The 14,467-nt window shown below is 48.5% G+C and overlaps 1 protein-coding gene and 1 pseudogene across 12 annotated transcripts in view; both read left to right on the top strand.

The window, feature by feature from the left end:
• The first annotated feature begins 5,602 nt into the window (after positions 1-5,602).
• On the top strand, positions 5,603-6,038 carry LOC138425548 (interferon-induced transmembrane protein 3 pseudogene; annotated as a pseudogene).
• Positions 6,039-6,536: 498 nt separating this feature from the next.
• The window catches only part of LOC138425541 (BOLA class I histocompatibility antigen, alpha chain BL3-6-like), a 75,506-nt gene continuing 67,575 nt past the window's right edge, over positions 6,537-14,467 (top strand). For 6 of the 12 annotated variants that reach the window (XR_011251262.1, XR_011251263.1, XM_069563521.1 and 3 more), the window contains exons 1-7: positions 6,572-6,863; positions 7,157-7,426; positions 7,624-7,899; positions 9,188-9,463; positions 9,580-9,692; positions 10,123-10,153; positions 10,293-10,340. Coding sequence is in view for 7 of the 12 variants with exons in the window: in XM_069563521.1 (XP_069419622.1) it covers positions 6,602-6,863; positions 7,157-7,426; positions 7,624-7,899; positions 9,188-9,463; positions 9,580-9,692; positions 10,123-10,153; positions 10,293-10,340 (1,276 nt within the window). In the remaining 5 variants the exon portion in view is untranslated. Of the gene's footprint in view, positions 6,864-7,156; positions 7,427-7,623; positions 7,900-9,187; positions 9,464-9,579; positions 9,693-10,119; positions 10,154-10,292; positions 10,341-10,503; positions 10,827-14,467 lie in introns of those variants that run through there. The other 6 variants (XR_011251266.1, XM_069563526.1, XM_069563533.1 and 3 more) reach the window with 5 other exon arrangements.

Raw genomic sequence — 14,467 nt, forward strand, 5'->3', positions numbered from 1 at the left:
GACACTATGTCAGATTTCTGTCTGGGATATGAAGACATAGTCAGTTGTGAAGTTGCTCAGTCGTGTCCGACTCTGCGACCCCATGGACTGTAGCCTACCAGGCTCCTCCGTCCATGGATTTTCCAGGCAAGAATACTGGAGTGGGTTGCCATTTCCTTCTCCAGGAGATCTTCCCAACCCAGGGATTGAACCCAGGTCTCCCGCATTGTAGGCAAGCGCTTTACCATCTGAACCACCAGGGAAGTTCATAGTAAGTTGGTGTGAAACTAAACCAAAATTAGTTATAGGAGCACGTGGTGCCTTCAGGCACAAACTGTCCCAATCCCAAAGGGGAAACACCTGTCTCCCCACCTCCCTTCCAGACTGAGGACACTCTCCAGCATCACTTTCTAGGGGGTGAGTGTTCTTCCAGAGCAGCCAAGGGGCAGGGCCCTCAGCTGAGTTTGGGAAGGCAGGAAGTCCAGTTCAGGGAGAAGGATTTTCCAAAATGAAGAGGAGGCAAAGGCAGGGATCAGTTGGGAGAGTCACTGGTTTATTCGAAACAGCAGTTCTCAGAATGTGGTCTTTGAAATCCTTGACATCACTTAGACCCTTTTATGAGATCCATGGGGTGCAACTTACTTTCACAGTATTATTAAGATATGATGTGACTTTTCACTATGTTGACATTTGCTTTGAGGTAAAACTTCACAATAATGAAGACTATGGCAGCAAACTGCAATAGTAATTATTTTCACCACAACTTACTTGCAGGGAAAAAAATAGTAAATTTACTTCAGAATGTCCTGATTGACACATTACAAATTCTTATTTTTTGTTCATAAATAATAATGGAAAGAATATGAAAAAGAACATGTATATATATACAAAATTGAATCACTATGCTATACAGTATGAATTAACACAATATTGTAAATCAACTATAATTCAGTAAAATAAATTTTATAAATATTAATAAATGAAAACTCTTATCTTTAAATCCACATTTTTACAAAAAGTTATTTCTTTTTTTTTTTTAAATGTACTTGACTTCATTGATGTTTCTCTTATTTCCCAATGCGCCAGTTTGAAAAAGCAGTTATTTCCTTATGTAGGTTGGGTCAGGTCTTAGTTGCAGCTCGTGGTTCTTTACCTGCAGCATACAGGGACTTTCAGTTGGCATATGGGACCTTTAGTTGCAACATGTGAGATTTAGTTCCCCAACCAAGGATTGAAATCTGGCCTGCTGCCTTGGGAGTACACAGTCTTAGCTGCTGGACCACCTGGAAAGTTCTTTATATCCACATTGTAAAAGTATCTCCTATAGCCACCGAGGTGCTAGAACTCCTGGAAGTCCCTCATCCTGAGGAAAGGGAAGTTGGAGACTGAGATGGTCCCCAAAATGTGACACTCATGGTGCAGGAGCAGGGCAAAGTTGAAAGCATCACTCTTGAAGCAGTCTAGAGACACCCCCAAGAGCACTCATGGAGTCCACCCCCAAACTGGTGCCTGGTACCAGCATGAGCCCTCTGAACCCCTCCTGCTTTTCAGGATTCCCAGGGGCTTAGACCTCAGCCCCACCAGCATCCTTCAGCAGAAGGAGTGAGAATGTGGAGAAACGCACGTGAGAGGTTGTGATGGGACAGATCTGAAAGGACACACATCAGGTCCTCTCCTGCTCCACTGACAGCAACATGATCCCGTGGCAAGAAAGGAGGCTGGGAAGTCTTCCCCACATGTCCCCAAGAGGACAGAACAATTAAAGTTGCCAGCAACAGTGAGTGTTCATTTCAATTTATTTAGCTTTCAAATGTTTAGTGACTGTTTACCACACACCAAGCTCTGTGCAAAGAACGGCCTAAGAACGGATTGAGCAGCATCTTGTCGGAGAGAAGCTCTGAATCCACAGAAGGAGAGAAGATATGGTGGGAAGTGCCTGCCATCCCAGGAGAAAAGGAAAAGAGAACGTCTTCTGGACGTTCATAGAGTGATTCTAGATTGGAAGCTGCCTGGAGATGATAGGATTCGAACTCTACTTTCAGAGAAGAACAGGATACTGGTTGGAGAAGCTGGAACAGGCGCTTGGAAGCAGGGCCTTAAGTGCAGGGTGTCATAAGAAATAGTACGATATTGAATTCATTATATTTGTACACTCTAAAGTTATGAATGGTTGGACAATTACTCATATTAAATGAAACAGAGTCGAGTAAGATAAGGTAATCCAGTTTTTTAGAAAGCTATATCAATCCAAATGAAATCATAGATATGTTGAGTGATACTTTTCTATTTTCTAAAGTATTTTCTTGTTAATATAAACAGAAATGTGCCATAAACTGCTTTGCTTGGATAGACTAACTTCTGCCCAGCAGACCACAGAGCTGGGATGTTGATAAGTGAACTCAGCACGTTTCCACCCTCTCTCTGCAGTTCCCCTGAGGCAGAGAACTCCTCTCTAGTCTCCCCTGTGGAACCAGCGCTTGACTCAGGGGCTCAATCAGCACTCCCCCAAACACTACACTTGGTAAGTGGCCTCTCGTGTCCTAGTCAAGACAGTAACTTCCTCTAGAAGGCACCTCCGAAACACTGAAACTTACAGAATTTGGTTTGCTCTAACAGCAGGACCGTGATGGTGGCAAGTTGGAAAATGGGCTTCTTTTGCTGATTTGTCAAGGAGCCCTGCAGCACTCTACAATTCCTCACATTGCCCCTAGAGGGCAGTGTATTGCTGCTTATGACAAACACACTGCCCCATTTACTAGCTGTCCTCTCCAAATTAGCCTTAATCAGAGTTTTATAGATGTAGAGGATGTCTTTAAGGTACATCGATTTGCTTTTCTTCTTTAATCTCTCTTGGAAGCTATTGAAAGTCCAGTACAGGTAACAAATACAAGGTGTGCCCCTGATATAAGTTGTCTCTGTGACACACAGACATGTAAAATTATGGGTCCAGTCCCTCATCGTGTCCACCTCCGTCCTGTCTCTCTAGCCATCTATAAACAGCTATTTGTGTAAAACAGCTTTTGACAGTCTATGTAATGTACTAGAGATGTTTTTCAATCATGTTGCCCCTGCTTTGTGATATGAATCTTTGGGTACCAAGTGGTCTGCTCAGAAGACAATGAGAATGTCCCTGACACCCTAGGAGACCATGTGAAGGTGGGCAGTAGATCAAAGTGGAGTCAGGCAAAGGGGGAGGCCTGCTGAGCAGGGCCAAGGTCCATACCGTCTCCTGTCCCCAGAGCACAAAGTCTGCCTTCCTGGGGGAACTTTGCTAAAATCCTCTATATTCTAAGAAACATCAGAGTGAGAATAATGAGCAATGATTGTAATAATTGTGAGAGAGAGATGAGGTGATGAGTTGAGTTACCTGGTTTGTTCTCTGCCAGCAACAGCATACACTGTATTCCATTATAACCAGTGCTCAGCCACGTGAGAGCATTGATTCGGAGTGTATGACAGGCCCCCACACCAGCACTGGGCAAAGTAGACATGCCAATACGGCTGAATGAACACATTTAGGATCAGGACCTGACAGACTTGAGAATGTATTTGAAATCAGGACTCTCCTGGAGCTGTCCTGACAGGAGGACATCATAAATCAGCTGCCACCTCACCTGCCAGGCCCAGGACACTGGAGCGCTTTCCATAGCACCCCTCAGTCAGGTCCTGCCTGGTTCCAGGTATTCCCCAGATCAAATCTCTCCATCTGCTCTAACTTCTCATGCTCACTTTGGCCTCCTTGATTGTCCTACTGTTTCTTCTCCACTCTAGGGATATGGAGACACCTCCAATTCCCTTGGGGAACTAATACATGCCAGATCCTATAGAGCTAAAAGTATGGGCTTGAATTGACTTCCAATGATTACATGGACGAGTAAAGTTCTGCATGACTCTATCTTGATGCTGCTGCTTTTCTTGAACGATGAATGGTAAACCTGATGCATAAAATAGGTATGTGCTTCCTTTGAAGTGAGCATGCTTGGTGAATGTCACACTTTCTGTGACGATGCTCTAAAAGACCTGATACTTTGCAAGAGAACAGAAGTAAAGCATGTCATGTTATAATGCGATATAGAATGCTATGATAATTCTAAAATCTGCTATTATTCACTTGTGCTAGAGTAATTTTTAAAAAGTGTGAATAGTGATCTGTCAAACTTCTCATGCTTAGATGAAATTCAAAAGATGGTATTCTAATTTTAACATGCATCTTGCACAAATATTTTTATGTTGCATTTCTTATTGCAAAAACGAGCTGTTTCCTTAAGGAAAATCAACTTTATGGTCACATCTCAAAATGCTAATATAGTTCTTTTTCTCAAAAAACCAAAGTATCTTCTATGATGACATGGGAAGTATACATTAAGAGCTTCTGCTACATTCCAAAGTCCGGTGACTCAAGGAAAATAATCTATATAAGCTGAATTACCCTCTCTTGTGTGGAATACAGTCTTCACTTGAAAGAGTGAATGACACCGGAAGATTTATGTAACTTAACGAAACAATGTATTACTTACAAAAAATCTTATATTAGTATAAGAGGTTCAATATAGAAAAAAGCCTTAGGGATTTTGATGTAACAGAGCAGTAAATAGTCAGTGATAGAATTTCAGGTCCACTTTGAAAATAACCTTTAAGAACCTACCAGTCCTGTAGTTTTAGATTTGTATCAAAGATGAACTTACATAATTACCTGAAAAGGTTATTAAAAATACTACTCCTACCTATGTGTGGTGGTGGTGGTGTAGTCGCTAGGTCATGTCCAACTCTTGCGACCCCATGGACTGTAACCTGCCAGGCTTCTCTGACCATGGGATTCTCCAGGCAAGAATACTGGAGTGCATTGCCATTTCTTTCTCCAGCATATGTGTGGGCCTTTTTACTTTCATAGATTTCAATCAAAATAACAGATTCAATGTAGAAGCAAACATGAAAATCCAGTGGTCTTCTAATAAGATGGCAAGAAAAGGAATTGCAAAAATATAAAAATGTAGACAGCATATTAAAAAGCAAAGACACTACTTTGTTGGCAAAGGTCCATATAGTCAAAGCTATGGTTTTTCCAGTAGTCATGGATGGATGTGAGAGCTGGACTATAAAAAAATGCTGAATGCCGAAGAATTGATGCTTTTGAACTGTGGTGTTGGAGAAGACTCTTGAGAGTCCCTTTGACAGCAAGGAGATAAAACCAGTCAATCCTAAAATAAATCAGCCCTTAATATTCATTGGAAGGACTGTTGCTGAAACTGAGACTCCAATACCTTGGCCACCTGATGCGAAGAACTGACTCATTGGGAAAGACCTTGATGCTGGGAAAGATCAAAGGCAGAAGGAGAAGGGGACGACAGAGGATGAGATGGTTGGAGGGCATCACCAACTGGATGGACATGAGTTTGAGCAAGGTCCGGGAGTTGGTGATGGACAGGGAAGCCTGGAGTGATGCAGCCCACGGGGTCGCAAAGATTTGGACACTACTGAGAGACTAAACTGAACTGAACCGAAGAAGCTTCACTGTTGCCCAAAAGCCAGGAAATGGAAATTCAGAGAAATTGAAACTCCTGAGTAAGGAAAGAGCCCCCTGAGTGTGTGCTGGCATCTGGACCACAGTTGCTCTGTCCCCACCATGAACCGCACATCCCAGCCCTGATTCACTGGGGCACACGGTGCGGTGCCCCCAGCCTATGAGATGCTCAAGGAGGAGCATGAGGTGGCCGTGCTAGGGGGTCCCCAGAGCCAGGCCCCCATGACGACCACGGTGATCAACATCCGCAGTGAGACCTTTGCCCGATCACATCGTCTGGTCCCTGTTCAACACCATCTTCATGAACTGGTGCTGCCTGGGCTTCGTGGCATTCGCCTACTCTGTGGAGTCTAGGGACGGGAAGATGGTTGGTGACATCACTGGGGCCCGGAGCTACGTCTCCGCTAAGTGCCTGAACATCTGTGCCCTGGTTCTGGGCCTCCTTCTGGTTACCGTCCTCATCATCATTGTGTCCACCGGCTCCCTGATGATTGTTCAAACAGTTTTGGAGCTCATACAGAACTGTAGAGGCCACTAGTCCCTGGCCACAGCCCGAGGCAGTCACCCCTTTTTCCTGCAGCCTATACAGGCATCTGTCCAACATGAAATAAAATGAAGCATTTGTTTAAATTAAAAAACAGAAACCTTCACTGTTCTCACTACCATGTTTGTTTTGGGAAATCACTTGTTTTCCATATTAAATGCATGGGTTATTAATATTATTCTAAACAAATTAATTAAAGAATTCAAACTTTATTATTTCTACTATGGAAAATGTCGATTGGACTCAGGCAGACAGTGTGACAAGTAGCTCTAGGTGTAGGAGGGGAGGGATCAGGGCAAAGTCCCAGGTCCCTTAGAGGGCGAGGGTCTCAGGGTCTCAGGGTCTCAGGGTCTCAGGGTCAAGGGCAGTGTCTGGGACGGGGACTCTCCATCTTGGGGATTTCAGTCCTGCCTTTCTTTCACTTTCTCTCACCGCCTGTGTCGGGTCCTCCCGCCTGGATACCGTGACGCGAGCCCAGTTCTCACTCCCATTGGATGTTTGGTTTTTAGTTGCGTATGAGTCGGGCACGACTTCACTTTCGCCCATTGGAGAAGGAAATGGCAACCTTTTCCAGTATTGTTCCCTGGAGAACCCCAGAAACAGAGGAGTCTGGTGGGCAGCCGCACAGAGTCGGACACGACTGCAGCGACTTAGCAGCAGCAGCAGCAGCAGCAAGTCGTCCCCGCGGTTCGAGGTTACAAAGTCTTTGTCCACCCGCCGGACTCTCTTCTTCCCAGACCCCCGGGATGCGGGGCGTGGGGCCGAGAGCCCTCCTGCTGCTGCTGCTGGGTGCGCTGCTCCTCACTGAGACCCGGGCGGGTGAGTGCGTTGTCGGGAGGGAACGGCCTCTGCGGGGAGGGGCGAGGGGACCGACCCGGGGTCGGGGGAACAGGACCCCCCAGGGAAGTACCTCACCCTCCCCGACCAGACCCGCCCCCTCCGCCAGGTCCCGTCCTGTCCCTCCCTTGCTTCCCGCCCCCCAAGGCCTGGTCCTTCCCCGACCGTTTCCGTCTCAGGAGCTCCTCTCCCCCTCCCCCGCTCCCTGCCCGGTCACCTCGGACCCGGGACCCGCGTCAGGAGAGGGTCCAGATCTCACCCATCCCTACTCCCAGGCTCCCACTCCCTGAGATATTTCTACACCGCCGTGTCCCGGCCCGGCCGCGGGAAGCCCCGCTTCATCGCCGTCGGCTACGTGGACGACACGCAGTTCGTGCGGTTCGACAGCGACGCCCCGGATCCGAGGATGGAGCCGCGGGCGCGGTGGGTGGAGCAGGAGGGGCCGGAGTATTGGGATCAGGAGACGCAGCGATCCAAGGACGCCGCACAGAGTTTCCGAGCGAACCTGAACACCCTGCGCGGCTACTACAACCAGAGCGAGGCCGGTGAGCGACGCGGGCCCGGGGCCGGGTCACGGCCTCCATCCCCAGGGACCGGCGGGGTCGCCCGAGTCTGCGGGTCCGAGGGTCACCCCAACACTGCGGACCCGCCCGATCCCCGACCCGGGAGGAGCTCGCGGGTACTTGACGCGGTTTCATTTTCAGTTTGGGTTTAATCACCGCGTGTGGTCGGGGCGGGTCAGGGTCTCACACCCTCCAGGAGATGTATGGCTGCGACCTGGGGCCGGACGGGAGACTCCGGCGCGGGTATGAGCAGTTCGCCTACGACGGCAGAGATTACATCGCCCTGAACGAGGACCTGCGCTCCTGGACCGCGGCGGACACGGCGGCTCAGGTCACCCAGCGCAATGCTGAGGCGGCAGGTGATGCGGCGCGTGTGAGGATCTACCTGGAGGGCAAGTGCGTGGAGTGGCTCCGCAGATACCTGGAGACCGGGAAGGACACGCTGCTGCGCGCAGGTACGAGGGGCGCGGGGCCGCCCTGGTCTCCCCTCGGGCTGGAGCTGGCTTCCCACGAAGAGAGGAATATGGGGTCCCTGCGGGAACAGCGCCGCAGCTTCCTGTCCGGAGAGGGAGGAATGAGCCCAGGTTTTCATATTCTGTAGGAGACGGTGACTCGCCAGTGGCCCCACTTGTTATTTAGTCGCTCAGTCGTGTTTGACTCTGCGACCCCATAGACTGCAGCGCGCCAGGCTTTCCTGTCCATCACCAACTCCGGGAGCTAAGCTCAAACTCACGTCCACTGCGTCTGGTGATGCCACCCAACAATTTCATCCTCTGTCATTCCCTTTTCCTCCTACCTTCAATCTTTCCCAGCCTCAGGGTCTTTTCCAAAAAGTCAGCTCTTCACATCAGGTGGCCAAAGTATTGGAGTTTCAGCTTCAGTATCAGTCTTTCCAATGAGTATTCAGGGTTGATTTCCTTTAGAATTGCCTCGTCTGAACTCCTTGCTGTCCAAGGGACTCTCAAGAGTATTCTCCAACACCACAGATCAAAAGCATCAATTCTTCAGCACTCAGCCTTCTTTATGGTACAACTCTCACACCCATACATGTCTACTAGAAAAAACACAGCTTTGACAATATGAACCTTTGTCGGCAAAGTGATGTCTCTGCTTTTTGATATGCTGTCTAGATTTGTCATAACTTTTCTTCCAAGGAGCAAATGTCTTTTAATTTTGTGGCTGCAGTCACTGTCCACAGTGATTTTGGAATCCAAGAAAATAAAGTCTGTCACTGTTTCCATTGTTTCCCCATCTGTTTGCTGTGAAGTGATGGGGCTGGATGCCATGATCTTAGTTGTCTGAAGGACAATTAAGGAATCCAGTGTCTTTGACTAAGAAACAGTAAACCATCCCTGAAAAAGGTGGTCATTGCTGCCCTTTGACCCTGGCCACTATCTTGTGAACCGTGACTTTGTCTCTCAAGGCTTGTTTTCACCCTGAGAACATCTTAGGAGCCCTGACTCCAGCTTTTCTAAGTCATTCGGCCTCCTCCCACGTCAGGACCATTACTCTGTTTTCTGCCTCTTACACGGAGCCTCCTCCCTTAGCTGTCACCCTGACTCCAGAACTTTCCAAGGACTAGGAGCTGTTCCCAGACCCTGGAGTCCAGGCAGATGTCTGGTGTTTGTGCTGCTTCTTTTCAAACCCACTCTCCTGCTTATTCTCAGGATGGTCACCTGATACTGCTTCTAGTGGCCCATGGAGGTAACACAAAATGTGAGTTTTCTGATTCTTCTTCCTCAGACCCTCCAGAGACACATGTGGCCCATCACTGCATCTCTGACCGTGAGGTCACCCTGAGGTGCTGGGCCCTGGGCTTCTACCCTGAGGAGATCTCACTGACCTGGCAGCGTGACGGGGAGGACCAGACTCAGGACATGGAGGTTGTGGAGACCAGGCCTTCAGGGGATGGAACCTTCCAGAAGTGGGCGGCCCTGGTAGTGCCTTCTGGAGAGGAGCAAAGATACACGTGCCGAGTGCAGCATGAGGGGCTTCAGGAGCCCCTCACCCTGAGATGGGGTAAGGAGGGGGTCGCAATGGAGCTTCCTCTCAGATAAGGGAGGAGCCCTTCTGGACACTTTCAGCAAGGTCAGGACTGAAGCCTGAAGACTGGGCCCCTTCCCTTTCTTTCACAGAACCTTCTCAGCCCTCCATCCCCATCATGGGCATCATTGTTGGCCTGGTTGTCCCCGTGGTCACTGGAGCTGTGGTGGCTGGAGCTGTGATCTGGAGGAAGAAGCGCTCAGGTAGGGAAAGGAGGGAGGGATCTGAGTTTTCTTCTCTCACTGGGCAGGTTTCTGGCCCAGGTGGAAGTTTGCCTGCCTCATTACTGGAAAGTACCCTCCACACACGTGTGGAATCTGAGCTGATGCTAAGACTGACCCTTTTGTAAACTACATGTGAAAATGAAAGACAAGTTTTTCATCTTCATAATTCCAGCTGGGGGCCTGTTTCTCAGCATTTGAAGGTCAGGAGGGAATGTCCCTGCTGAGGACAGACCTCCAGGAGGGCAGGTGGTCCAGTCCCCCCACATCTCCTTGCTTCATGTTCCTGAGCATGTCCTGGATTTTGGTCACAGTTCTGAAAAATTCTTTTTCGTCCAGGACTAGAGAGTTCCTCTAGGGTCTCATGACTCGGTCTCTCCCTGGTCCCCACGTGATACTTTCTTCTCATAGGTGGAAAAAGGAGGGACCTACACCGCGGCTGCAAGTAAGTACAGAGGGGGTGATTCCTGAGATCCTTGTGAGAGTGCAGACAGGAGGCCATGGGGGGCTCACCCTCCTCAAAGTTCCTTGTCTAGTTTCTCTCCTGTGGGTTCTGACCACATCCTGGTTTTGTTCTCCTCCAGGCAGTGGCAGTGCCCAGGGCTCTGATGTGCCTCTCACGTTTCCTAAAGGTGAGACCCTGGAGGGTCTAGATTGGGAGAGGAGTTGGGGCAGAGGGGACACACTGGGTGGTGGGGTTCTCTGAGTGGGACATGTGAGCGTGTAGGGGGCTGTGGAGAATGTCAGCCCTTACATGACTGACCTGAACTGGTTCCTGATTCTTTCCTCTCACAGTGAGAGACAGCTACCTTATGGGGACTGTGTAATAGTTGTCCCGCTATGTGAAGTCAGATCCCAGGACCCCTCTTTCTGAAGCTGCATCTGCATGTGTCTGTGCTCCTATTAGCACAATGTGAGGAGTTGGGGAGACTGCCCACCCCTGCCCACCACACCCCCCTCCCCACCCTGACTTGTGTTCTCCTCCCTGATCCACTGTGCTGTTCCAGCAGAGACAGAGCTGGACCCTCTCCATCGCTGTCTTTGCTTCACATGTGTTGAGTAAAGATGTCTTATTTTCCTATCGCAAATAAAATCTATATTGAATTACTTTTTTCTAATACCTGCCAAGAGAGTTTACTGGGAAAGTAAAGTAGAAGATTCCTTCAGTTTAAGAGAGAAAATGAACAGAAGCACCTGGAACCTTCCAGAATGGCTTTGATTGCTGTGCTCAGGCTGTTGCAGGAGGGACAGGAGGAGACTCTGAGGAGCTGGGCAGGTCGGAGCCTGTGTCCAGTCAGTGCTTCGTGCATCGTGGGCTTTGGTGTGGTCACTCCTGGGCTGGGTCATATTCTCAGCCCCTTTGTCCTCATCCCTTCAGTCCATCCTTGTCCCACCAAGACCTGTGTTTACAGGGACTCAGAAGTCACCTGGGCCTTGTCCTGTCTCTAGGATGGTAGACAGCAAGGACTTCCTGTCATCTTATAGCCTGGGCTCAGCTTAGGTCCTGCCCCTGGGGCTTTTTTGTGTATATGGGTTTATATTTTGCTTATTTAGGGTTTTTCTAAATAATGGTTGTTTTTTTGCTCCTGCTTAGAGTTCTGTTATTCTGCTCTGTGTGTTCCCCCATCTGACATAGACTGGAATCAGTCACCAAAGTCCTGCATAGAGGATTTTCAGTGCCACCAAGAGAGAAACTCTCGTCTCACTCAGCTCTTGCCAGCCTTCTCAGGCTGTTTCCTGGATTCTTCTTTACATCCTTTCTGCATGTTTGTTTAAGGTACCAGATTCTGGGGTTATCATAGAGGAGGGACCCAATAGTTTCCAGCCTTAATTCTTGCTGGATTTCTATCATCTCTGCAGCCTCTCACCTCTTCCAATGTAAACTCCTGAATTTGTAAAGCAGTGCCTAGTAGTCCCAGCAGGTTGGAATGTGGGACTTGTCACCTGGGATCATCTTTTCTGAAGAGAATATATCCTTATGTGTAGAGTGCAGATGGTCGGTGTGGGAGGGAGGGTGATGCGCTCTGGTGGGGAAGCACAGGCAGCACTGATGTCAGTGTGAGGGGATGTTGTGCTGTAGCTGCCGCGAGAGCGCGAGTGGCCTGAGTCCACATTAATGAAGATGGAATACGGAGGCGTCTACACTGATCCTTCCTTCATCTGGTATTTGCTGTGTGCCTGATAGATGATGCTCTATGTTTGCATCTGTAAAACCTCAGTGAACTAACAACAGACACCCTTTGTTGGCCTCGTGCAGGGTGTTCTGGTGAGGGGGGCAGAGTGAGCCTAATAAGGGAGGGAAGTGTCTGCCTAGAGATTGGCAAGTGCTCTGAGGAAGGTGACCCCGAGTATAAGCGTGTGGGTCCAGGGAATGTGGCTGTCTCACTAGGGTGGTCAGTGTGGGCCTCATGGAGGAGATGATATTTGAGTAAAGACGTGAAGGACATGAAAGAATGTCCACAAGCATGTCTGGGGGGAGTGCCCTCCAGGCAGAGGAGCCTCCAGTGCAAATGCAGGAGGGCAGGAGAGTGTGTGTGTTCAAGGAAGAGCCAGGAGGCAGGTGTGGCTGGAGGAGTGAGGAATTGCGGTATGAGATCCAGTGTCTGGCCAGATCATGTGGGGCTCCAGCATATTAGAAGGTGTCTGATGTCTGTGAAAGATGTGGACTCATAAGATGGTTTGAATAGAAGGTGACCTGGTGTGACTGCTCGCTAGAAGCGTCAGTCTAACTGCTGAGCAGAATCAGGAGGTGAAGGGTGAGCGATGCAGTAGAGGAGCCTGTAGGATTAGTGCGGTGTCCAGGGTGGGGATGCTGGTGCTCCCCTGGACCCTCGTTAGATCTAGACAGTCGGAAGTAGAGCCTGAAAATCTGCATTTGTAATAAGGTTGGGGCTGATGCTGCTGGTCTTCAGATCACACTTTTAGTAGCAGGAACGTACGTAGGCTGGGATTCCCACATGGTGTGTTATCAGCCTCACACAAAGAGGTTGTTAAAGAAGCAATCCCTTGGTCTTGTCTTAATACTCTGAGAAAGTGGTTCTGGGGAGAGGCTGAGCATTTCGTAAGAAGCCCCACAAGCAATTCTGATCAGCCAGTTTGGGAACCATTGAGGTATATGAGATCGAGTGGCCAGAGAGGGGTCTTAAATCCACGTTTAAAAGTTTTTTTTTTTTCTTCAGAAAGAAAAGAGAATACCTATATTGTAAATTATGAGGTGTGATGTTGAGAAATAATGCAGTTCTTATTCCACCTGAAGACTTAGGCAGTGGTTCACAGTTCAGTATAATGAAATCCTTGCTCTCTGAAACTATTCTCCAGGTTGAGTTCTCCTCATTCATTCTTGGAGCTAACAATGGGATCCAAATTAAGTTAGACATACAGTGCTATATATATGGCTCCCCGGGAACAGGGTCCACAGTGTCCACTCCAGGCCAGATCCCACAAAGGCAGCTTCACCGCTGCTGGGGCACCGTGTCCCTGCTCACACAGTGAGCCCCTCGTGCTGGGCGTGGACCCTGCGCTGAGGACAGCCATCACTGAGGCTCCTGACAACTGGAGGTGGTGTGACTCCCACTCTCAACACCCTTGTCAGATGCATCCTGCATAGTTCCAGCTTCTCTGTGTCACAATGTCCTGAGTAGAGTCTGACATGTGGTCACCTGAGTGGTGGGACCTCAGCATCACGCTGTGCGCTCTGGCAAGAATATCTGGGAAAGTGGGTTTTCTTTAATGGAGGAAGGTGGTCTCTGCCTCCTACCAAGACTCTTTCTTTGTGGAATGCTCATAGTCTGGAAATGCTCCTAATCAGGTGAGGAAGAGAGAGGGATGGACAAGAATGTCAAATTCCAATTGTTAGAGCAAAGATCTGGAAGTGGAACTTGACCTGGTACAATGCAGGCACTCGGGTTTGGCTGAAAGAACAAGTGACTAATAAATGCCATCCAGGGCAGAGATCTGGAGAAGGAAATGGCAACACACTCCAGTGTTCTTGCCTGGAGAATCCTGTGGACAGAGGAGCCTGTGGGCTGCTGTCTGTGGTGTCACACAGAGTCGCACACGGCTGACACGACTTAGGAGCAGCAGCAGCAGGGTAGAAATCTGCTTGCTTACTTGTTTGTTTTGTTTTGTTTTCATTGGAGTGTAATTGATGTACAATGCTGTGTCACTTTCTGCTGTACAAGACAGTGAATCAGCTCTAAATATAATCAGTCTTCTTTAGATTCTTTCCCCATATACGCCATTAGAGAGTGCTGGGTGAGTTCCCTGTGCTATGCAGGATCCACAGCACTTTAAAATGCTGCCCAGATGGTGGTGGAGGGAGATCCTAGGAGGATGGCTCTGCTCCAGATGCAGAAGAATCCAGACCAGGTGGGAGCATATCAGCAGGGTCCAGGACGACATTTCCAAAAAAGGAAAAACTGATGGAATATCCAAAGTATCCCCACTTCTTGAAAGAGTCATGCAAACAGGGGAATCATTAGACCTGAATTCATGAGAGCTTCATAGAACATAATCAGCAAACACAAATGCGATTATAACTCAGGGAGAACAAGAGGTTGTGCAGAAAGTGAGAGGTAATAGAGTTTATTTATTTTTTATTTTTTATTTTTTGAGACTCATTTTTGATTGATTTTTGTTTGTCTTTTTTTTTTTTAGTTTTTTATTTTTTTAATTTTAAAATCTTTAATTCTTACATGTGTTCCCAAACATGAACCCCCCTCCCCCCTCCCTCCCCATAACATCTCTGTGGGTCATCCCC

This window comes from Ovis canadensis, chromosome 20 (assembly GCF_042477335.2).
Source record: "Ovis canadensis isolate MfBH-ARS-UI-01 breed Bighorn chromosome 20, ARS-UI_OviCan_v2, whole genome shotgun sequence".
NCBI classification, from domain to species: Eukaryota; Metazoa; Chordata; class Mammalia; order Artiodactyla; family Bovidae; genus Ovis; species Ovis canadensis.